The sequence below is a fragment of the Neolamprologus multifasciatus genome, chromosome 3 (genome assembly GCF_963576455.1).
Source record: "Neolamprologus multifasciatus chromosome 3, fNeoMul1.2, whole genome shotgun sequence".
In the NCBI taxonomy this organism is placed as follows: Eukaryota; Metazoa; Chordata; class Actinopteri; order Cichliformes; family Cichlidae; genus Neolamprologus; species Neolamprologus multifasciatus.
Window position 1 is genome coordinate 22,233,129 of NC_140441.1, and position 25,000 is coordinate 22,258,128.

A 25,000-nucleotide genomic window follows, 5' to 3' on the forward strand; every position below is an offset into this window, starting at 1 on the left:
GGGACAGCAGTAAAAACTCCAGACATGTGACATCATCAAGTACGCTGGTGTTCCAATTGTACAAATCGCAAGGCCTTGCTCGCGTTCTCGGCAAGTCCGTACTACCAGTGGCGGTCCTAGCCTTTTTGGCACCCCGGGCGAACACTCTCTGGCGCCGCCCCCCCCCCCCCCCCCCCCCCCACACACACACATACACACATAAAACATATTAAGGATTATACATTAACATAAAACTGTTGTCGGAACCATACTGAATTTCGCCAGAGAAACACACACACATATGAAGAGAGAGAGAGTATACATTGTATGCAAACGGCTACCAAACAGCCATGATAATTCGTCATACAATGAGAACAGGACAAATCAACAACTGACAATGACTCAGTAATTGTAAAATCTGTAACATAATGTATTGTTTGGAGTTTAGTCTGTTACTGTTGCTATTTTTACCATTTCTTCTTGTAGCAACTGTAACCCACATTATTTCCTTAGGGGCCGATGGCGCGATATGGCAGCCTTGCTTCTGTCAGTCTGCCCCAGGGCAGCTGTGGCCACAACCGTAGCTGCCTCCACCAGTGTGTGAATGCGAGAGTGAATGAATAGTGGCATTGTAAAGCACTTTGGGTGCCTTGAAAAGCGCTATATAAATCCAATCTATTATTATTATTATTCATTATTAATAAATTATTCTGATTCTGATACTGATTGGTTCAGGATGAGCTGCCATTATCCAATCACACATCTGCTTACGTGCATCTGTTGCTCGTTTCTCCTCCTCTTCTTTTCTCTTTTTTCTAAACTGAGCACCTGATGGCTTTGAGCTTTTCTTGTCCATCTTCCATTGGTTTTAATTTTGCACTCCAGTATGAACACCCATCCCCCAACTCGACCATCACCACAATATAACCTAACACACCTACACCTTAGTTCACAGATTCACTTTGTCAAAGGTGTATTTCTGGGATTTCACACAACCCAGGATTCAAATCATGAATACATAATGGACTTGGATTTACAACATTATGAATGAAATGTGCTCTGTTTGGAAGCAGCAGGCCCCTCCCCTTTCGACGGGTTGTGTGAGACTTTAAATCATCAAACTGTAAATCATAAATTTTAAATTGTTATTGATCCCTTTACCCCGAGTCCTAAAGTGCATATTTATTTTCTTACTCTTCTTATATATATTGTTTGTTTACTTGCACTGCTGTAACTGGAACCTCGTCGTCTGGTCTATCTATATACTGGACTGTATGTAGCAGAGATGACAATAAAGTTTACTTTGACTTCAGCAGCGAGCAGGCGCACCGAGGGCTCGTGCTCACTTTTCGTATAGAATTTCGAAAAACATCGGTGCAAATTATAAGTCTGTATCATAATATCTGTTTGTTGTTTTGTTTTTATTTTGTTTTATTTTGCGAGTTGGTTATTAGACGCTGCTCCAGCCGGTCAGAGAATCCCCCGCCGCCGCCCTCTCCTCCCTGTGCCGCAAGCAGCAGGCGCACCTCACAAACGGAGGGCGCCCTTACTCCCAGCAAATGAGCGACAGAAAACTGATCAGTGCCTGTGCCATTCCCAATATGCGCTGGCTGATGTCAGGGCAGCATGAATACAAGCAATTTTTTTTTTTTTTTTTTTTTGCGGATGCCCGTGGTGCCGCCCCCACCACGATGCCGCCCCGGGCAACCGCCCGTGTCACCCGTATCAAAAACCGCTACTGCATACTACCGTGCGTTCTCGGCAAGTCCGGTCTCACCGAGAACTCGAGTATGTACTCGCGTACTTAGAATTGAGAAAGGGCCATGCTGCTAGTGATGGGAGCCGAAAGATCTAAAGGGAGCCGGATCTTTTGGCTCCCAACTAATGATGTGTGGATTGATCCTGAAATATCGATTCCTCCGATACCAATCATTTATGTTCTAGAATCGATTCTCACATTAAAATATCGATATTTTAGTAATTTAGAGTAAATTTGTAGTTTATCATTAACAGGAACACAGTGGAAAGAAACTATAACATTCGGATTGTCTACATTCAAAGGAACTACTTCCTCTTCCGCCTTTCATAGTCATGTGCGAAATACGGCTTATGACTTATATATCATGTTTAACCCGAGTAGCGAAAGACCGCGGGGGTTTGAAAACGATGTGTTGATCGGCTCAGATATTTGAAGTTTACACAGCTACATTCTCACCTGAAAATATGTTAAAAGTTTTTTTTGCAACCTAGCAAGAGAAATAAGAGTAATATTAAAACTAAGTAGCTGCAGTAGTAGTAGCCATTGTTGGAAACTGGAATTAGCTGGGCCGCGCTATAAATTCTGCGATATGGTTTTTCAATTTTGTTGTCCGGGTGAAAAATCGGAAAAAATTCGGGAGAATGGTGGCTACCGGGAGATTTTCGGGAGGTGCACTGAAATTCGGTAATCATATCACATAATATGACGAGCATATGTTGAGGCGACCTGAAGAGGAGGACAGGGACAGGTGCTGCTAGAGCGAGACAGACATCTCTCACGGAGTCCTTTAGTGCTGCAGGCAGGCAAGGTGTTAAAATAGCGCACCACTTTTTTTTATTTCTATATGATGAACTCTGCATTATTAGAAGCATTTCGTCACTCATTCAAGTGACTTCTTCAGTCTCAGCTGACTGCAGGTTTCCCCAATTTTATAAACAATACATTTGCACAATGACTGAAACTAGCACCACTGAAGGAACAATGGGCTGGGAGGTCAGTTCCTTGATCAATAATATGCAAATTGTCATGACCATTGATCATCAACCACTGATCAAAGACCACTGAGACCTGCAGTCAGCTGAGACTGAAGAAGTCACTTGGATGAGTGACGAAAGTTTTTTCCCACTGAAAACGCTACGTCCAGATGAACAGAGTCAATCTTTTGGAACACCTATAACTCTAAACATTTTGGTAAATGACATTGCTATTTCATGTTGGTACAAACATATGGCTTCGTCATACCTCAGTCTTTGTATATCAGGTTGTCTGCAGCTGTAGACCATAAGCTGAGCGGTTCAGTTTGACGTGGGAGACCTTTATGTGATCTCCTACATGAAAATCATGAATTGATGCCTCCCTGCACAAGGAGACTGTCATGGTGTCGTGCCCATCCTGATATCACAAACATGACAGAATGAAAGATTTATTCATTAATACAAACAGTCACTAACTACCAAAAGCCTGCAAGCTAATACAATCTGCTCATCTAACACCAATCTCAAATATGCTAAATTTCACCATTTTCAATATTACACTTTAGTTGCATCATTACCTGCTTCAGCTGCAGCTTTCTTATAGGCACTTGTTGTTTGCCTGCAACAACTTTCCTCACTGCTGAACACTGAAAATTCAATTAAAATCTAATGTCAGTTATAGTGATTGCATAAACCTGTGTGTGTAGATCTAGGCGTTTCTTTCTTGACTTACTACATCTATTATTTTATTATTGTTGTTAATGATAAATCTACAACCATTTACAAAATAACAGCGGTTGATCTTGTTCTCACAATTTAGTGTTTGTTTGACAACAACAACAAAAATGATTATTTTTACTTTTAAAGACATAAAAAAGTAATGGTTTCTTTGAAAACCTAAAGAAATATAAATTTTGATGGAACCAAAAATATTTACCTCCACAACCTCCCCTTCCACTGTCATAAGCCCTCCAAACGTTACACTCATTTTCAGTGGTGTTGCAGGGACAGGTGGATGAAGAAGCTCCTCTGCTTTTTTCATGAGGGCCTCTGTTACTGTAAGGGCAGGTGCCTTAAAAAACTGGGTCCTTGCTGTAATATTGGTCAGATAATGGGGAGCTTGGCTCCTCAGCTCATGCCCCCTCATCATGTAAGACATGCCTTCTTTGAAGAATTCTCGTCTAAAGTAAAACAGAGTAATTTTCATCACTGTCTCTCCATCAGTGATGGCTGCCATCTTATTCTTTTGGTTAGCAGTGGTTTAACCACTCCATCTTGGATATCCCAGCTGATCACCCTGAGCTGGTCGCCAAATTTTAACACCCAGATGTGTATGGGTGGGGGCCGGACGTATGGCGTCTCAGGCCGGTTAGTGGTTAACTTCATTAAGGCCATTCTGAAACTGCGTTCTGATATAACGCAATAACACCTGTTGCTTTCATGCTGTTTATGATTTCTGGGTATTTAGATTGAACGGTGGGAACGAGAAGAGGTGGCGTTCATATCAATTGGGTGCTGCGTCCTGTTTCGATTGCCAGAATCCAAAGCCTCGAGAATCTGCTCTGCACATCTGGGCTGTCGGTAAAAACAAAAACAAAGATGTGAACATACACAGAATGCCACACAGCGGAAAACTTACAGTGCACTGCTATCAAAATACATTTTGGACAGTAGCAATCATGATGCAAGAATTAAGTGAAACATAATCTAATACTGTAAGATAATCTGTGATGCATCATATCTGCCCCTGATGAAATAAAACATACACCTAAACATGCTTAAAGCAGGAATTTTAAGCATTTTATTCAGACATTTACATTTCCACACATTTCTGTGCAATATCATTATTTCTCAGTCTTAATAATGAGGCAATTCATTTAATTAGCTTCGTGATTTGCTTTCCCCTGCCTTTATCCCCTGTGAGTTCCTTCTTCTGCAACATAAGTGAGTTAAATTCCTCATTCATTGGATAAGCACTATCATGAAGTAGTGATTCTGGTTAGTCACATTGGTAGAGGAATCTATGTAAAGTTTACATACACTTGTAAAGAACATAATATCATGGCTCTCTTCAGTGTACAAATGTAAAAACTCCAAAACACGTAAAAACTCAGAAGCACATAAAAACTCCAAAACACGCATTTTTGACACATTGCTGAGCAATGAGAACTGAGAAAATCAGTTCGCGGTCAGTAAGCACAACCACAACTCATACATAAGGCGCACTGTCGATTTTTGAGAAAACAAAAGGATTTTAGTGTAAGGTAAGGTAGTCCGAAAAATACGGTATATGAGTTTTGTAAGGTAGTTTGTTTCGGGGCAGGAGGCTGGGAGACTTCGCCGTCTGGGATACAGCACAGTTTCACACACTCTTCATTTTGCACTTTATGGCGCTATTGTAAATGGTGAAAATACTAGTAGTGCCAGCTGCACGGCGTCACGGAGGTAACGGCTAACCGCAGCGCTTTGACACCGTGCAGCCCCACGCACGGGCCGATCCGCGGTAATTCATTAACAGAGATTTTCCGCGTTAATACAGTTATGGCGTTAACGTCATTTTAACGAGACTAACGCTGCAGCACTAAAATAGTAATCTCCAAATGTTTTCTACGGTGGCCCTGAGAGGCCAAACGGACTGCAACTTCAGAAAACACTTGCAAAAAGAAAAATGCTGCAAAAAGAAAAACACTTGCAAAAAGAAAAATGCTGCAAAAAGAAAAACGCTGCAAAAGCACACAAAGCACAACGGAAATGTTTCTGGGGAGACAATAACCGGACGGACCAGTTACACGAACCAAAACATGCTAACAAGGCCCTTTCTCAATTCTCAAGTATGCGAGCGCGTACTCGCGTTCTCGGCTAGTACGTACTTGCCGAGAACGCACGGGAGTACGGACTCGTGAATTTGTACAATTGGAACACCAGCGTACTTGATGATGTCACAGGTCCGGAGTTTTTACTGCCGTCCCCTCTTAATTTAACTGTGAGTAATATGTTATGAAGCTTAACTTTAATCACAGCCAAACCGGTTTACTCAGGAACAAATAAAACACTGAAATAAACCAAACATTAACATGTAGAAGTGATCTAAGTGACTTATATATCATGTTTAACCTCAGTAGTGAAATCTCTATTAATAAAAATAGCGTACATATACATACGTGTACATACCTTAATAAAAACAAGCAAGTGAGATGTTAGAACGCTTTTATTTTTATTTTAGTGGACACTCAATACAATAGACAGCTACTGGGGTTTGGGGTTTGTTTAACCTGAGTAGCGAAAAGACCGCGGGGTGGTTGAAAACGATGTGCCGGGAGTCCGCTGTTCTCGCCGCCTGTAATAATCCTCGACCTCGCTGTCTGCTATGGAGCTGGCGGGTCACAGACGTCTCCGAAAACGTCGGAGCGTGTTTGGAAATATATGATATCTTGATAAATCGAGCAGATATTTGAAGTTTACACAGTTACATTCTCGCTTGAAAGGAACTTAAAAGTTCATTTTGTGACCCATGAAAGAGTAATATTTAAAGTTTTTAGCCCCGCTCGTCCACCATTGCCGCGTTTGAGTTTTGGACGAAATGCATTCTGGGATATTTAGCTGTACCAAGTCCACACAAGTCACCACCGATGCATGCTCGATAAAATGGGCGGAGCGAGAACACATCCGGGACTTTTTCGCGTTCTCGGCTTGATGCGTACTTCAAATTGGAACAGTACTTGGTTTCCGACTGATGACGTATCACGAGTACACGAAAACGCAAGTACGCACAAGTACGCATATTGAGAAAGGCCCCAAGTGTGTCACTACCCGATCCGTACCGAAAACCCGATCGGTACCCCGCATGCGCGAAAGGTGTCTACTTCCGGTCGAAGCGTTTTACGATAGTTACAGGTCAGAGTATCTGTTAAGATGTTAAGAATAATAAGTATCTCTTAAAATGTTTCCGATAATGAAACCTTTAATATAATGTAGACAAAAACAAAAAAAATAAGAAGATAATGACAGATCGGAACTCCCGATCCTTACTGCGCATGTGCAAAGTCGGACCGTACAAATCGGGTCTACCCGATCCGTACCGCGCATGTGCAGGGGTTTTCTTCTTCTATTCGTTTAATGGCAGTGTACTCCCCAGTGTACGAGGATACCGCCACCTGCTGACTGAGCGAATGAACCCTATTGTAAACTGAATTAGCATCATTACAAACTTGTGTTAAATTTGATTTAGTGATAATCGAGTGTGTTTAAGCTTGTCTGTGTGGAGAGGATTGTTGGAATAGTGATGATGATGTCCGCTATCACTGTCAATTGCCAGTAAACACTTCATCTGGCTGCTGAATCTTCATGTGAAATATTATAAAGTCTGTATTATTAACTCTGTCATTAGGCACCATTCTTCTTATTTTACGGCGCTGTTGTTCAATCGGGGAACGCTCTCTGTTGAGGAGAAAAGAAAAAATTTGTTGCGGATACGGATTATCCATTGTTTAAATGTCCCGGTAGTCGAAAAGGAGGCAGAGCTGTTGAGAAATGCTAGGAGCTAACTGGGCGCTAACTGTGTCATTCAAATATATTGAATGTCGCAATGCTGGCAAAGAGAGGAAGTGACGTAAGATTTGCGCATGCGGGGTACCGATCGGGTTTCCGGTACGGATCGGGTAGTGACAAAGTGCACTGGGACTGGGAGACACTTCAAAGAAGTGGAAGCGGAGCGGCCAAAGAGTAAACTTTCAAAAGTAAGTTCTGAATATGATGTCACTTATTTATGTGCAAATGTTTAATAATGAAGAACATTAAAACATTACTGTTGGCCACATGCCGGCAAAGTTATGTGACATTAGCGATGTTTGTACTTTCAGGGTTTACTTTGTTTTAAAGCCTTTACTTTATACGCCGTTAGATAGTCGACCTTAATCTTACAGAGAATCTGATGATTTTGTGGATAATTAAAGTCAGTCATATATCCACAAACACAACAGGCTGGAAGTCAGTGATGCTGCTCGGTTTGCAGTCCTGAATATCACGGCACAAGCAGGATTCACTACACTGTTAATGTTAGCTATGTTATATTGCTGCCTCTGTTCGGTGGTGTCGAGCCAAACGGACCTTAACGTGTGTTTGAACGAGCTGACGGTTCACTCGTTAAGCTGAAAGAAAGATGCTTTAATCACAGGAGTCACACACGTGTCCACTGTACCATCTGGGAACTCTTCTTGTTTAGCACTCGTAATAACACAAACACTAAATCCTCCTTCTCTTGTGCTGTTTTGTAGCAGTGTATACACCTGAGACTGTCACCTGTCTGTCTGTCCTGCACTCTCTCTCTCTGTTTCTTTCTCTCTGATTGTGGAATAAAAGTATGAACATGTATTTATAAGTTACACTTGTGTTTGAATCCTGCAGCTTATCACACATTTGATTTCCATGTGTGACAACTGCAAGTGTCCAGAGTGAGGACAGACTGAGGCTGCACATCATCTGTGAGGCTTTGCACCCCTGATGATCCACCAGGACAAACTCAGCAGTGTGTGAGGAAGAGGAGGAGGAAGAGCCAGCAGCAGCTGACAGATGGAGAGAATAGACAGACTGTTCCCTGTTTGTGAAGGACTGCTAGGAAAGTTTAGAATAACTAATTGTCTCTCCTGAATCAGTCTTATTAGGTAATGTTCAAATAATTTTATCATTCCAGTGTTTTCAGTGTGGGAGAAAGTACTCAGGGCCTTCAAGTTACACACTATGAAAGGCAGCAACAAGTTTAATATTCAGAAACCTAAAGTATGTATCAGCAGCAGAATGGACCTAAAAATAAATGTTTGTTTCAGTTCTATGAAGCTTTGAGTATTTTGGATCAGTAGCACTGCTGTGTTTGTTGCATCATATTGCCGTAATTGTTTATATGCTTTATATATTCTGAGGTAAGTTGATCTATAGTGTTACATTATATTCTATAATGATGTTATGTGTTTGGATACTTTCTGCCCAGTTTGACCCATTTAGCAGAAGTCAGCCTGTTTAAGGCTCTGATATCTATTCTGTTATGACTTAAAGCAGTTATGACATGGTCTGATTTTCTCACCCAATAAAGGAATATTTCATATATCAGTCTACTCTCCATTTTATCAGAAACAGTTATCACAGCTCGTACATTTGCTTCTTCCACACATATATAAGCATTGAGCCAAATTTAGTAGTGCCAACATATTAAAAGAACAATATTTGTCTCTTATATATAATACATCTATATATACACTGTCACAGATACTTGTCTTTAAGTGAAGATTTAAGGTGATAGGAAATATAAATAAATGCAACTTGAATCTTTACTGAAGCTCAGTGTTTGGCACAGAGTTCATGTTCACTGCTGTAATAACTAATAATGATTAATATAATATTGGACATATTATATTTACATTACCAAAGTGAGATGACTTTAGTCTCATGAACAACATTAGCTAATTGTTATTTACTAGCTAATCTTAAATGACTGTTCAGTACAGAAATGAAGCCCAACAATCATGTTTTACAGTCCTGTGGTCTCAGCCTCAGATACTTATCAAATCACACAAAGCTCATGTAGAAACAAATGTGCAAAATATGTTCTTCATTTCTGTCAAACAAAGCTGTATGAAACGTTTCCAGCTGTTAGTATCATGGTTGCTAGGCAACCTGGGCAGCGCGACGGAGGCTAGACCGTCCCATTTCACAAGCCTACAAGCCTCACACTTCCGGCCTCAGCGGTCTTTGAGTACGCGGCCCTTGAGGACTGTTAAGGCTGCGTACTTTAAGGCTGCTTCCCCTCTAACTAATCACTGTTTGATTTCCTTACTCATCTCATTAACCAAGGTGAAACATCAATCCCTTATTTGGAAATTTAACAACAACCTTCTGCATAATGACAACTTCTGCCTTGAAGTGAGAAATTTAATTGTGGAAATTGACAAATTAGATATGTCACATGTGAGCAAATGGGAATGGTTTAAATTCCAAGTTAAACAGATAGCAATTCAAATGAGCAAATCCATTGCTAAACAGAAAAGACAGGAGCAACAAAGCATTATTGAGAGAATTAACAGGCTATGCTGCAAACAGGATTTATCTCTGGACGAACAAATACAACTAAACACTTTTCAATCTCAACTAGACAAACTGTTCTTAGAGAAAGCCAATGGTGCCTATGTTCGTTCAAGAGCCCGATGGATTGAGGAGGGCGAGAAAAACTCTTCCTATTTTTTTAATTTAGAGAAACACAGACAAGCAAATAAGAAGATTCAATCACTGAATATCAAGGGGGTTTTGACTGAGGACCATGACAAAATAAACGTGGAAATACTTCATTTTTACAGTAACCTTTACAAGTCAACCTATTCAACGGAGAATGGCACTGTGTTTCTGGAAAGTCTTAGAGGCCTTAATGGGACATTGGATGTGGATGTAAAGGTTCGTATGGAGAGTAAACTTGCAATTGAAGAGCTGGAGAAGGCAATCGAACAAATGCCCAGGGGCAAATCACCAGGAATTGATGGGCTAACAGTGAAATTTTACTCCTTTTTCTGGCATGACATTAGATTAATGCTTTACAGTGCATACTTAGAATGTATTTCATCAACTAATCTTTCACCTACAATGAAACAAGGTCTAATCACTTTAATTCCAAAACCCAACAAAGACAAACTACTTCTGGATAATTGGAGACCCATAATCCTTCTGTGTAATGATTATAAATTACTGGCTCATGTCTATGCAAACTGCTTAAATGATTGTTTAACACATTTAGTGGATGAATGTCAGTTGGCGTTTATAAAAGGAAGACATATACACAATCACATTAGATTGATTTTTGATATGCTTGATTATCGCCAGTATATAAAGACAGAAAGCTTAGTGTTGTTTTTGGACTTTTATAAGGCTTAAGACACGGTTGAACATCCCTTCCTGCTTAAAGCCTTGCATTTCCTGGGTTTTGGGGTAAACTTTTGTAATGTGATCAAAATGTTTTACAGTAACATTTTTAGCTCTGTTTCGCTTAACACTGGAATGACACCTAGGTTTGAAGTGCAGCGAGGTATCCGTCAGGGATGCCCTATTTCCCCCAAATTGTTCATATTAACCACTCAACTGCTGGCACTTATCATCCAAAAAGACCCTGATTTACATGGTATTAACATTTTTGACAAGGAATTCAAAATAAGCCAATTTGCTGACGATACTGCACTGTTTTCAAGAGATAAATCCATGGTAGCTAAAGCGCTTAACACTATCTCATTATTCTCCCAGGCATCAGGACTGTGTCTGAATATTAACAAATGTGAATTGTTACCTATTCACACGTGTTCTGATTCTAATATAGCTTCTATAAGACTTGAATTGGAAGTTAAATATTTAGGTATAGTGATTTCTAAAAATATGTCCCGAAGAGAAGACAACAACATCTGCAATCGTATCGTCGACATGAAGAAATCCCTTAGTCGTTGGTTGACCAGGGATATCACTATATTTGGCAGAGTCATCCTTTCCAAAGCTGAAGGTATTTCTAAATTAATTTACCCATGTCATTCTCTTTATATTTCTCCCCAAAATATTAGGAAAGCCAACTCAATTATTTTTCAATTCCTGTGGAAAAACAAAACCCACTATATTAAGAGATCACAGTTGGTTAAAGACTATGAGAAGGGTGGTGTCAGAGCCTTAGACTTTGAATCAATGATCGGAACTTTTAAAATCAACTGGCTCAGAGCTTGTTTATCTCAGTCTGATTCCATGTGGTTTCATATACCCAGATCTTTATTTAAGGAACTAGGAGGAATTTATTTTCTATTAAGATGTGACTTTGAAACTAGTAAAATACCTGTTACACTCTCTAATTTTCACAAACAGATTCTTCATTTTTGGAAAATGATGTTTACACACAACTTTTCTCCTCACATGTCGACCTTATGGAACAATAGAGTGATAACTGCTAACAAAAAGACATTATTTATCAGGAACTGGTTTGAGAGTGGTATCTTGTTTGTAACTGACTTGCTGGATTCGAGTGGTGCTTTATTGGATTATGTGTCTTTCTCGAAGAGACACGACTTTAATTGTCCATTAAAAGAATACAGAAAAGTTTGCTGTGCTATCCCTTTGGCCCTAAGGCAGCTGATACGCAACACAATGCTACATTCTGAGGTCAATCCAGCGCTGCCAAACTTAAAAATTGGTAACTGCAACCTAAATGATAGTAAATGTAACAATAAATTTATCAGTGTGAATTTCAAATCTATTCTTTTACAGGGGTTTAACTCAGGTAGATATTTGCAGGCCCTTCATGGGGATCAGTCACTCATGGAAAAGGCATTCTCAAAATTCATCAAGTGGCCTGTCTCCCCAAAAGTAAAAGAAACTCATTTCAAGATAATTAATAATATATATCTTGTGTCTGAATTTCTAAAGAGGAGGTTTAAATTTGAGGTTAATCAGTGTGCATTTTGTGATTCAGCCTGTGAAACATTACACCATTTGTTTTTCTCATGTCCTGCATCAGCTGCCTTTTGGTTAGAACTAGACAGCTGGTTATCCCTCAAGATCAACGATATCCCCCAGTTTAATATTTCTGATATTATTTTCTATATGGCTAAACAACATCCATCTGTCTCTACTGTGATTAACATTGACATCCTGTTAAGTAAATACCATATACATTGTTGTAAATGGAGGAATAGAAAACCATCCTTTACATGGTTCATCAATGACTTCAAACATTATTTCATGTCACTTAAAAAACTGAAGTCAAGCAGATTTGCCACAATCTATGATGACATTTCCCATTTGCTTCTGTTTTGATCATTACCTCTATTGTGTGTCAACCTGTGCTCTCTTTTTTAATTCTTCCCCGTTAATACTGTGAATTTTTGTCTAGCCCCCTCCCCCCATATCCTTGCTGTTAGTTTTGTTGTATTGACTGTTCTTTTTTATTTATCCTCCACGAGAGTTCATTTGCACTATATTGTGTTATGTTGTTTGTGACTGTATTGTTTGATTGGTTAATTAAAAAAAAAAAAAAGTACTTTAAGGCTGCAGACCCTGAATTGGGAAACAGTCCCTGAATTGGGATACAGCCATACATACATGTTTTGGTGCGTGCAACTGGTCCGTCCGGTTATTGTCTCCCCAGAAACATTTCCGTTGTCTCTTTTCCTATTTCCGTTGTGCTTTGTGTGCTTTTGCAGCGTTTTTCTTTTTGCAGCATTTTTCTTTTTGCAAGTGTTTTCTGAAGTTGCAGTCCGTTTGGCCTCTTTTTACCGACCTCCTCTTTGATAGCTGCCGTGTCCATCTTGTCGTTCCCTGCAGGTGAAGCGATGGGGGAGGGGGAGCTGAGTTCAGTGAAAGAGAGGCGAGGCAGAGTAACGCAGTGTAGAGACGAAAGTGGACGAAAGAGCACCAAGAGCATCTGGCTGCAGCCACTGGGGAGCGCTATATTGCGACCTCCACACTAACCGGAAACACGTGACCTCCACAGTAACCGGAAACACAACTTCAGTTAAATCGACTTTGACCCAAGAGCATCTGGTCCCAGTATGGAAATATTGATTTTTGGTCTTTTCAAAATACTCAAATTGGAGTAATCCTTAAGGATAAAAGTAGTGAGTTTTTAGTTAACAATCTCATTATTATAACAAAGTATTATATTCATAAATGCCGATATGCTAAATCCCCCCCTTCATGGCCTGCTCTTAAAAACGAATTCTCCCTGTTCCGTAAATCTCTTAAGCTCATAAATAAGCCCCAAGCAATCAAATTGCATAGATTTTTAGAAGAGTTTGATTTTTCTTAGCCCCTTATTTAAGTTATGTGTCTTGTTTATGGAACCTCACTTTTAGAGATTTTATGATCCCCCTTGTCCCCTTTATTTCTGTTCCTTGTTTTTCATTCTTTTTATTGTTATTTATTTATTTTTGTATTGGTTATTCATCTTTTTATATTATTATTACTATGTAGATGTGTGTGTATAGATGTGTGCGTATGCATGTGTATATGCACATATATATATACATGTATATGTATGTATGTATGTATGTATGTTCACTTTCAGTTATTGTCGATTTCATTGTGGTGTACCAACTGCACTGTGGCAGTGATGTGTATTCTTCTGATTGGGAGAAAAGAAAAAGGAGGTGTGATTCTGTTCTGAATTATTCAATATGTCGCTTGTCTCTTTGAGATTGTCATTGTTATTGTTCTAAATAAAGTTCATGTTAAAAAAAAAAAAAAAAAAAAAAAAAGACCCAAGAGCATCTGGCTGCAGCCACTGGGGAGCGCCATATTGCGGCCTCCACATTTACCGGAAACACATGACCTCCACACTAACCGGAAACACGTGACCTCCACACTAACCGGAAACACGTGACCTCCACAGTAGACGGAAATACGTTCCTGCATGGATCTTTTTTTTTTTTTTTGTCTTGTTCCTGCGTGGATCATTAACCTTGCAAATCGATCGTAAAGGTTGGTACAGAGTCTTCCATGTATAAATTTGCCATTAATAATTATATAATTCTAGGAATCATCTACTTTGCTTACACTGATTACGTTGGCACTTTGTTAGCGTTACAACAACAGTCAGACCCCCGAGGTATCTAAACTTTAGTAAGGAATGTGTGTACTTTTGACACCTCTGGTTAGCATTTAATGGTCAGTTTCAGACGTATTTGATTTTTGCTTGTTATTGAACAAATTCACTTCACTGCTTTTCACTATCTGACATCAATGCACATTGTTCCATTTACTGCATATTGCGCTTTATTCATGTCTCTCATTCCACCTGCATCAACATTGTAAAGTTTGTCACAAAGAGATTTATACATTTATAAATACTAATATTCTCTATTCCATTCTGTTCTGTTTTTTTATTGCCCAGATTTTAGTTAGCCTTTGTTAAATTGTCTTTTATATGTCAATATATACGTATGTCACAAATAAAAGTGTCTTGTAAATTATGTTTTTGTAAAGAATTTTCTCCCCAAATCTCTTACATGCTAACTGTAACGTGTTATTTCTGCTAAAACCTGAACTTAAATGTGTATGTGGTCTTTATCTGTTTTTCTCTCTGTTTTAGATGCACATATCACATTTGAATTCTGCCACCAAGCCAGAATTGCAGGAATCCCCAGTGGCTGCAGCCAGACCCTTCTCACTTTGACAGCGAAAACGAAATTGTATTTTTGTTACTATTGATGCTGCTGATAAATAAATTTGATTCTAATTGGGGTTTTTTAAACAATCTGGGTTTATTAAAAAAAAAAAAATCACCATCCCTCCAGCTTTTTCGTGGCCAAAAGTGTCCGTGTGTTATGTTTTTGTTTCTTTGCTACTTTTTCTGCATAAAGTTTTTTCGCAAATATAAAATTGTCATTACTAACTCACCATTTCATATATCAGCAGTGCTACTGGAAATTATTGTACAGTGGTCCCTCGCTATAACGTGGTTCACCTTTCACGGACTCGCTGTTTCGCTGATTTTTTTTTTTTTAAACAGCAAATTGTTTTGTGCGTTCTGATTGCTGTAGACCATTGTCAATCAATCTAGTGGCGTACGGCTAGATTGGAGCGGTCCGCAACACCCGGACCCGTTTGAGGCTCGGGTGTGAAGTGTATGGTTTTCAGGGTTTTTAATCGTGAAGTCGGGTCCCTGCTAATAAAGTTACACAATCACACAGTGAATTCGCGTTTATGGTTATATTTACAAAATACCAGTTAACAGTTGGTTTAAATAATAATAATGGATTGCATTTATATAGCGCTATTCAAGACCCTCAAAGCACTTTACAATTCCACTATTCATTCACTCTCACATTCACACACTGGTGGAGGCAAGCTACAGTTGTAGCCACAGCTGCCCTGGGGCAGACTGACAGAGGCGAGGCTGCCATATCGCACCATCGGCCCCTCTGGCCATCACCAGTACGTGGTAGGTGAAATGTCTTGCCCAAAGACACAACGACCGAGACTGTCGGAGCCGGGGCTCGAACCGGCAACCTTTGGATCGATTTGGATCGGTCGCTTCCCAGGTCATCCGACCCGGATCCGCATTGGATCCGCTGTTGATTATAAGCTAGAATGATGCCCGCTAATGTTTGGCTCGAGTGTCCTAAAATCACACTTTCCCTCTGAGAAACAGTTTCATTACACTTTAATACCGTATTTAAATGACCGTGGTCTTCCCTCATTCTCATATACGTCACAATTTTCTCACAGCAAAATCAAACAAATTAGTGACAGTGAACATGGAAAAGTTTTCTTCATTCACTGCAACACACCTTTGCACATGTGCTCGTGAGCGCATGTGTTGTGCTTTATGAATTTGGACAATATGATGCGGTGTTTATAAAGGGACTGAGAAGGAAAAGTTATTTAATTGAGAGCAAATTTCATTTAAAAAAAACCCAGAACTACTCACACCTTTGCGCGTGCGCACACGAAGTGCTGCTCTTATGGAACGCGCGTGCGTCATATTCGATTTGTGCATGTATCTGTTTGTAACGTAACTGAAAAAGCTGCGGTTTGAAATTTTTCTTCTGCACCTCAATTTTCTGGTTCAGATGAGTTCAGTGAGAAGCGCTAAACGTCCATATTTACGGAAAAGCACATTTAGTGATTCAGTTTCTTCAACTTTCGTTTTAAGTGAAGGTAAGTGCAATCTTTAGACTAAAAATCGACATGTTTTATCTTCACATCTTACATTTAATATATGTGTTTCAAATCTGAACATTTTAAAAATGATATCCAGTTGATTATGTCAGAAAAGCACTTTTTAGTGCATTCTACTGTAAAGGTGATTTTACTGCTTACCTGTTAGACGCAGCTTGTCTGATAAATATTAATTTCCTTTTGTATATTAACTATAAAAACAAAGAGTTTTTAATTCTTAAAGACCTTTTGACAGGATTTTGGGCCAAATTCATTTAGTTGCTTTGAGTCTTTACCGCTGTGGTGATTTCCTCTTTTTCTGAATTGTAAAAACTACATTGTGAACAAACAAACTGACATTTGAAAAAGATTTTTTGCAAGAAAAGCAAGAAAATGTTGTGATCTGTTGCTATGATATAAATCATAACAATATGATGCTATGTTTTTGAAGACACTGGGAAAATAAAGTTCTTTATTAAGAGCAGATTTCATAAATGAGTGTGATTCAAATATTATTCTGTTCATTAAAAACAAAACAAGCTGGCACCGTGAAGTTTATATATAAGAGAACAGAGTTGCTTCTGATGGAAACATGCTCAAATCATAGTTATGAAGTCTGATAAGCTTTGTGTTAGAGACTCACTTAACCCCATGTTTCCCTTTCATTTTACAGCAATGTTGAGAAGAAGCCAAAGACTTCAGTCTAACGGCTATTACGGCAGCCAAGGAGAGCCGTTAATCTCCTACAAGGAGACTTTATACAGGTTAGTACTGGTCTACATGTTCTTTGTTGTCATCCACTGACATAGATGCATGTTTTGTAATCATAATCCATTTGTTCTTCCATGTACATTTTTTCTTACATGATTTTGTTTTTTCTGTGCAGAATTTTCAAAAGGCGATGGCCCCGTCCCCGTCCAGTCCCTGACAATATTGACAGAGACACAGTTGAATACAACACTGTGGACTGTGACACTGTGGACTACAATAACAATGATTTTGTTGACTACAGCAGTGGCAGCAGCAGAGGTCATTTTAGAGCCATCAAGGCATTGGGACTTTTGGTCCTCATGCTGGCCTTGTGTTTTGGTAAATGATCTCCTTCCACAAACAATTACAGTCTTTCTAGTACTATGTGCTTTTCTTCTGGATTAAGCTTCTCGTCTTATTCTGTGTTTCTCTTCATCCACCAGGATTGATTTTCAGTATTGGAGGGCAGAAAATGGACTTTTCCACCCCGTTCATGAGTGAGGTATGAAAAACATATGAGGCTCATAATATATTCCCTGAAGATTAATCAGATAATAACAGTTTATTATTATATATATATTATAACATGAATGGTTCTTCTCAATTGCAGTACTTAATGAATGGACATAAACAGGTGGAAAGGAAGGTACAAGAGCTGCAAAGGGAGTTAATGGACTTAGGAAAAAGAATTGACTTCCTTCTTCCAGTTGGGGACAGGATGCCCAACTTTGCTCTGGAGGAACTGGGTAAGACATGAAATCGGATCAGAATTCACGTAAGAATTTCTTTGTTGTTGTTTTGCGATTCCTTTCTCACTCTGTGTTTTTGTCTACAGGAGCAAAGATTGTTAAAGAACAGTCTTCAGCATCCTACCTTTCAGAACAGACTGGATTGAAGCTGTGGGGGCTTACATTGATACCCGCAAAACCACCCTGTGTAAGCCCAAGAGTCGTTATTCAGGTATAATCTACTTTCACAAAAAAACAAGATACTATCTCACACATCTGCATGATTTAATAGTCAAACACTAGTGGTCCAAACTGAACTCTGTTTTTGTTTCTTTTTCTCTGTAGGGTCGAGCACCCATGGTCCCAGGAGTGTGTTGGAGTTTTGCGGGCTCCCAGGGACATTTAACAATTAAGCTGCCACACAGCATCGCCATCAGTCATGTGACACTGGGTCACATTTCTAAGATGGTGTCACCATCTGGAAAGGTCTCCAGTGCTCCCAGGATGTTTTCAGTGTTTGTAAGTCACAGATTTCCACTGCACCACTGTTCAACTGTTGCATTTTACATATGTGTATATAGAGAACAACTTTATCTGTATTTATTTCTGTCTTTTCAGGGAAAGAGAGCATTAGACGACAGTGGTGTCCACCTGGGAACATTCGTCTATGATCAAAATGGAGATCCACTCCAAACATTCAGGATTCCCGTGAGTACACTGTGCCATTAGACACATGCACATAGACTTTTCTATCCAGAGTATTTAGAGGTTAGCTCCCCTTGCTATCTGTATATCCACCCTCATAATAATCACAGTATTCCTAAATTTACCATCCTTTCAAGAGTCAAGAAAACTATTATGCAACTAACCCATCTTGTTTTTGTTTTGTCTCTCAGGACGACAAAGTAGACGTCATCCGCTCCATTACGCTGCAGGTGTTGAACAACTGGGGCAATCGTGAGTATTCTTGTTTGTACAAGTTCCGAGTTCATGGAAAGCTGGCATAACTAGCTTCCCATGAACTCCATCTATAAAAGAAAAGAGAGGAAAAATGTGAAAGTGAATCAGACTGCAACACATATTTAAATAATTGTATTTGAAAAAAATTGTCAATTTAACCCATGTTTTTTTCTCCAGCGAACGTCCATCCCACCAGGTAAGACATGTCTGATTAAGATGTTTGCAGTCTGATTCACCTCACCCCCAACCAGCCGTGGCAGAGGGCTTGCCCCTCCCTGAGCCTGGCTCTGCCAGAGGTTTCTTCCTGTTAAAAGGGAGTTTTTCCTCTCCACTGTTGCCAAGTGCTTGCTCAAAGGGGATCATCTGATTGTTGGGGTTTTTCTTCTCTTATATTGTAGGGTTTTTACTCTACATATACAGTGCTTAACAAATTTATTACATCACCTGTCATAGATATAAGAACACCCCAAATTTCTTAAACCTGTAATTCTTACATTAGGTGATGTTCGACTAACTTTGTTAAGCACTGTGTTATTGTGAATTGGCCCTCAATTGGAACTCATTTGGACTGAATTAAATTTCTTGTAAAACATAAAAATTCTCTAAATTGTCTCCACTGGAAATTTAGAGATATTTTTTAAAACAACAAGAATAAAATTTTAAGAAAATATTTTTCATGTCTTTTGGTATTCTTAATTGTCAGAGTATATTAAACAAGCGTGATAACACTATGGCCAGAGGATTTACATTTTGAAAATGAACATTTAAACTCCCAAAAGTAAAGAAAGTAAAGTCCATGTTGCATGTGCTGTGATATGAGAAGCCTTCACTGTGATGCAGGCTTTGAGGTTTAGTGAGGTAACTTCAGGTTTAACCATGTGTTTGTAGTTGGGACACCAGATAGACCAGGGGTCGGCAACCTGCGGCTCTTTAGTCCTTTTAGTGCGGCTCCGTGTGGCTTGGGAAAATGATTTTTTTTAAGTAATTAGCTGAAGTGTATTTTATTTATGTTAGTTCTTTTTTAACTTATAATTCTAAATTGGAAGATTATTGTGATATTGAAATACAAACATAAAATTATATTCTATTATTTTTTGATCGCTCAAAATAAGCGTCACACTCGCACAAGCCGGTGTACCCGCCGAAACGCCGTGCATTTATCGAGTATTTCGACCCCAGGTAGGCCAATTATGGATCTTCGGATCCACATTATGTCAGCAGCTGTTCTCCACCGTGAACCATGTTAAAAACAAACACCGCTCGCGCCTCACAGATGACAGCTTACAGTCCTGTGTAAAGATGAAAGGGACTTCGTACAGCCCCGAGTTGCAGACGCTGTGCGCAGAGGTTGAGGAGCAGAAGTCCCATTGTAAATATACCACGGCAGACTCGACGATGTTTCCATGAAAATGCTTTTCAGCATCTCTTTATTGACTACTTTTCACACAAAGTTGCTGTACAGCCGGCTGTAGCTTTTCAGCTCACAGCCCGACATACACCAACAACAACACAACAGCACAGATAGCACAGACGTTAAGGCGATGAGGCGTGATTGCGGGTGCCACTCAGGTGCGTCCGCCTCCCCTGCAGCGGCGCTGCAGACCATGCCCCGCCACACACATTAACCAGGTAAAATACATATTTAGGTACAATTTTACAAATATCTGTTTTTCAATTTTTAGCAGCATAGTGCTGTTTTTCCAATTATTTTCTTAAAAGTCAGGTCAAGGCTCCAAAAGCCCAAAGGTGATATAAGGGTGGCGACTCACAACAGTTTTTGTTTGCTACATGGATCATTTTAGTTCAGCTGGGTGTCTTTCCTTTTGTTATATTTCTTTAAGAGTTCAAAATGTGTTAATTACATAAATAAAATAAAAAAATTATTTAAATAAAATTTTTATTTTATTTAAATAAAATTACAATTTTAATTATGTCATGATAGAGAAATATAGAGAAAATGTAATTTTCTCTATAGCAGTTCATGGATTTCATAAGCAACACACCTTAGTTGTTCACACAAAGCATAAAGGTAAAAAAAACAATATATAGACTGTTATCTTCATTTTAGATGTCAAAAAGTATTTGTGGCTCCCAGTGTTTTCTTTTGCGCGGAAATCGCGTCCAAAGGACTCTTTGGGTGTTAAAGCTTGCTGACCCCTGAGATAGACCATTAAGCATATTGCATCTTGTTTTTTAACTTCATCAATTAGCAGATTTTACTGGAAATTTTTATTTAATAACCCCAAATTTGGACTTATTGATAACAGAAACAAGCTTCTACACTCATTTTATTTAGTTCTGTTAATTTCAAAACAAAGCTTCTTTTCCTTTTTCTTCACTAATGGTGTCACCTCCTGTAAGTTGTCATGACTTTTGAGTCATGATATGTATAAATTCTAAATGAGTGAAAGTCAGGGACTGGGCCAGATCGGACGGTCTGAGGCAGCTTTGTTCTGGTCTCCACCTCTGTGTGGAGTTGCTTCCTTGAGCTCATCCACTCACATCTGCAGGTAGTGTGAAATCAAGAGGCTGTGCATTTAGGAGCTGTGGTGCTAGATCTCCACCAGTTTGTATTTCTGCCATGGTAGTAAATGGGCTCTGTCTCTTGTCCTCGTTTCTCTGCGTTTACTCTTTAGTAACTTTTGTATATCATCTTCTCTGTAGAACTCAGTGATTCCTGAGATTAGGGACAAAACAGGTTTTAATTTTCTAAAATATATTTTTTGATTTTTCAAAAACATATTTACATATAATTGTAACACAAAGTTTTGGCTGTCTCACCATGGTTTGGTACAATCTCCCAGGTGTAACATTTTTTAATAATTTATGTTTTTGCTGGAGAAGTGCAAGGTTTTTGTCAACACCGTCAGACACAAAGAAATGCAAAAATATATATTTTAAATTAAGTTGTTTCAGCTATTTTGAATACTAGCAGCTTCTCTATTTTATTGTTTATGCACATATGTTTTCAAAGTAATTATACCACATTTAAAAGTAAGATTGTTTTGGCTTTTTATTATTAGAGTTACAGTCATACATATTTTCAGAAGCTTGTATTTAATCTGTATAAGAAACAGTCATATTAAGCAGCATGCAAATTACACATTTATTGAGAAAATTACATATTTTTATTGGAAGATCATGAGGGAGGAAACTATATGGTTCTCCAAAAGAGAAAAATAAACAAAAACTCCATATTATGGAGTTGACAAGGTGCTGACGGTGGTGACACAAATCTGACAGTGGTGACACACTAGTAGAAAACAAGATATTATTTCTTTCAAAATGACCATTAAACATTAGCAACCTTTGTAATATCACAAGACACATCATAACAATTCTGTTTTTGCACATGTCAAGTTCTACATCTACACAGCAAGTAGCTGCTTACTACTCCTTGATTCCTAAAGTTCTCTGTGGTTGTGTGTTTAGACCCTGCTGGACTTTCTCTCCTTTTGACTCTCTGTGCTTGTTTCCAAAACCTTCCCTTCTGACTTTTTTCTCTTCCTTTCAGATCACTGGTGTTCTTTATTTTTCCCTCTTTCACTCTATTTCTCCATCTTTCGCTTTCCTTTATGAGAAACTCTTTCTTCAACTCAGACTGGCTGTCAATTTTTTCTCTCTTTCTTTTTTGATCATCCCTGTTCCTTCTCTTTTGTTCCTCTACTGACAGGTTCCCCTTTGCTATTCTACACAGCAAATTCAAAAGTGTTAAATGTTTTGGTGTTAGTAGTCTTAGAGTTAATTTTACTCTAAGTAGAGTCACATTCTTTTAATGTAACTCTGAGGTGTAAAATGATAGTAGTTAAAATCGAGTGTTAAAAATGAGTGTTTCTATTTCAAATCTGGAGGTGTTACAATGGAAACATTAACTCTTGACCTCTTAACTCTGAACTCCTACAGGGGCTATGACACCAATAGAGTAAATTCACAGACTCCGCCCCCAGCACGGCTCCAATCGAAGCTGAAGTGAAGCCGTTTCAGAACATTTTGCTCTACATATTTGAGTTGTTTGCCATGCTTGGTAAGTCATTTTTTCAAAGATTGTTTCAATTATTATTATTAGCTTTTACTTCTGTGGCTCTTTGGAGTTGAGACAAAGCTGTGTGAAAGGCATTAGCAGTGTTGCTCGCTGATAGCACCGCTCGCTGTTTTAGCTAGCTGAAAGGTATTGTTTGCGGGCAAATACCACAGCCTTGAAAAAAAGCTTGCATGTGAATTTTCAATCAAATTTCTTGGTCAAATACACTTAAAACAATGTCTACAATGTGAAATGTTGGTATAATGGTGCTACTTGAAGCCTGAAAACGATCTCCCATAAAAAACGAGCAAACAGCAGTAGCAGACGTCCTGACTGGGTTCTACGTTAGCATTTAGATCCCTCCAGAGTTTTGTGCACACGGTTTAGGAAAAAATGAAAAAGGTTGAGGTTTTACATTTAGTTCAGTATTACCTGTTGCCTGTGTCCTTGTCTTTTGGGAAAATACTTTACACAAGTAATGGCTCAAAAAGGATTCCTTTTTTTTTCTGTGCTGCAATTGATTTGTGCCATTAATTAGTGTCAACTAATTTTTATTCAATCTCCACATAGGATATGCTTGTGAAGATGGAATATGGGGGAGAGCAGAAGTGCGTTGCAGTTCCACAAAGTGATGAATGAAGGACATGCATATTGTATTTTGTATTTATTGAAATAAGTGATGAGAATGCTGTTATTTGCATTTACCAGCTCACCTATGTCAGACCTTTTGATAAACAAAATTCTAATGAAAGTGAGAACATGTACACTGTTACATCTTTAGAAAATGTTTTGAAATTGTGGTGCACAGTTCAGAATAAATGTTTTTCAAAAACCATTGCGTCTTTTTAGTAAATGTTTATTTCCAAAAGAAATTTCTAGAAGTTCAGAACAGTAAAATTCCCGCTTTTTAGAATTAATTAGAAGATAACTCTTACGTAGTTAAACTAAAATACTCTTTGAGAGTTAATATATAAACTCTTAACACCAAGTGTTAAATTATCAACTCCAGAGAGATTTGGTGTTTAACACTAAATCAGAGTTAACGTACCAACTCTCCAAAAAGAGTTAAATTAACACTCTCTGGTGTGGACCCATATAGACACTTTAAAAGTGTTGAAATCAAATCTGACAGTGTTAATCTGGACATGCTGGATTTGCTGTGTAGTCTGAAATGTACCATTATGTAATTACAATAATTTTTCTGTACCTTGTGCTTTTTCACAGATTAAGGATGAATATTCACAACACAATTATGCATTAAGCAATAGAAATGCTATCCAGCCATTAAGTTTGATGTCATTAGCCATTTCCAGGTCCAAACCCCGCTGCAGATCCCAAAGTCAAAGGAACTCTGCGGTATCACTGAGAGTTACAAATTGTCTAAATTCTTTCATCTTTAATAAAATGATCAGTGTGTGGCTCCACCAGGTGTAACATCCAGGCATCCATGAAAACAGAATATATGAAATTTAACAGAGTTAGAAGTTAGATTGCTTGTTTCCACCTGAACATGATATACCAGCTTTGCTACCACTTCCAACATAAATGGAGACAAAACTAAACAGCAGTGACTATTGTCAGGTTACTGAAGTTGGGCTAGCTGGTATATAGTGATGTGCTACGTGATCGCTAGCGACACAGCTGTGTTAGCATAATATAAACACAGTGAAGCTGACGGATGAATGCTAACCTTTTTCCACTTGATAAAAGTTAACGTGAGGGTTCCTGATGGTTAGGCTGACAGTGATCACTAGCTGCTTTTAGGGGCTTGTTCAGATGTAATAGAACAAGATAAAAAGCATTAAAACATTTTAACAGCACAACAGGCTTAATAAGCACAGAGTAGTTTGGGCCTGGAAGCGGGATTCATACATCATCACTTAAAGAACAGCTCTCGGGGCACAGCTAGCTCAGTAGATGCCACATGATCGAAAGGTTGGGCGTTCAGATCCAACGAACAGAGGCTATCCTGGATTGGTAGCTGCCCACTGCATCACTGAGTGAATGGGTTAAATGCAGAGGACTAAGCATTTTCCTACAGGATTAATAATGTATACATAAACAATGAGATTCAAGATAAGGCAAATTTGATAATATTTGACACATCTGTGAAGCAGAAATATCAGTAAAATACACAAGAGGTAATATGACTGAAATATTAGTA

At 38.8% G+C, this 25,000-nt stretch overlaps 1 protein-coding gene across 1 annotated transcript; it reads left to right on the top strand.

Moving 5' to 3' along the window:
- The first annotated feature begins 16,254 nt into the window (after nt 1-16,254).
- LOC146522008 (sperm-associated antigen 4 protein-like) lies at nt 16,255-19,485 on the top strand. Its single transcript, XM_085149871.1, has 9 exons — nt 16,255-16,377; nt 17,051-17,141; nt 17,264-17,466; nt 17,571-17,629; nt 17,738-17,873; nt 17,963-18,087; nt 18,201-18,374; nt 18,474-18,563; nt 18,752-19,485. The coding sequence occupies exons 1-9, from the start codon at nt 16,290-16,292 to the stop codon at nt 18,860-18,862; spliced, it is 1,077 nt and encodes a 358-aa protein (XP_085005997.1). The 5' UTR covers nt 16,255-16,289; the 3' UTR covers nt 18,863-19,485.
- Nucleotides 19,486-25,000: the final 5,515 nt, after the last annotated feature.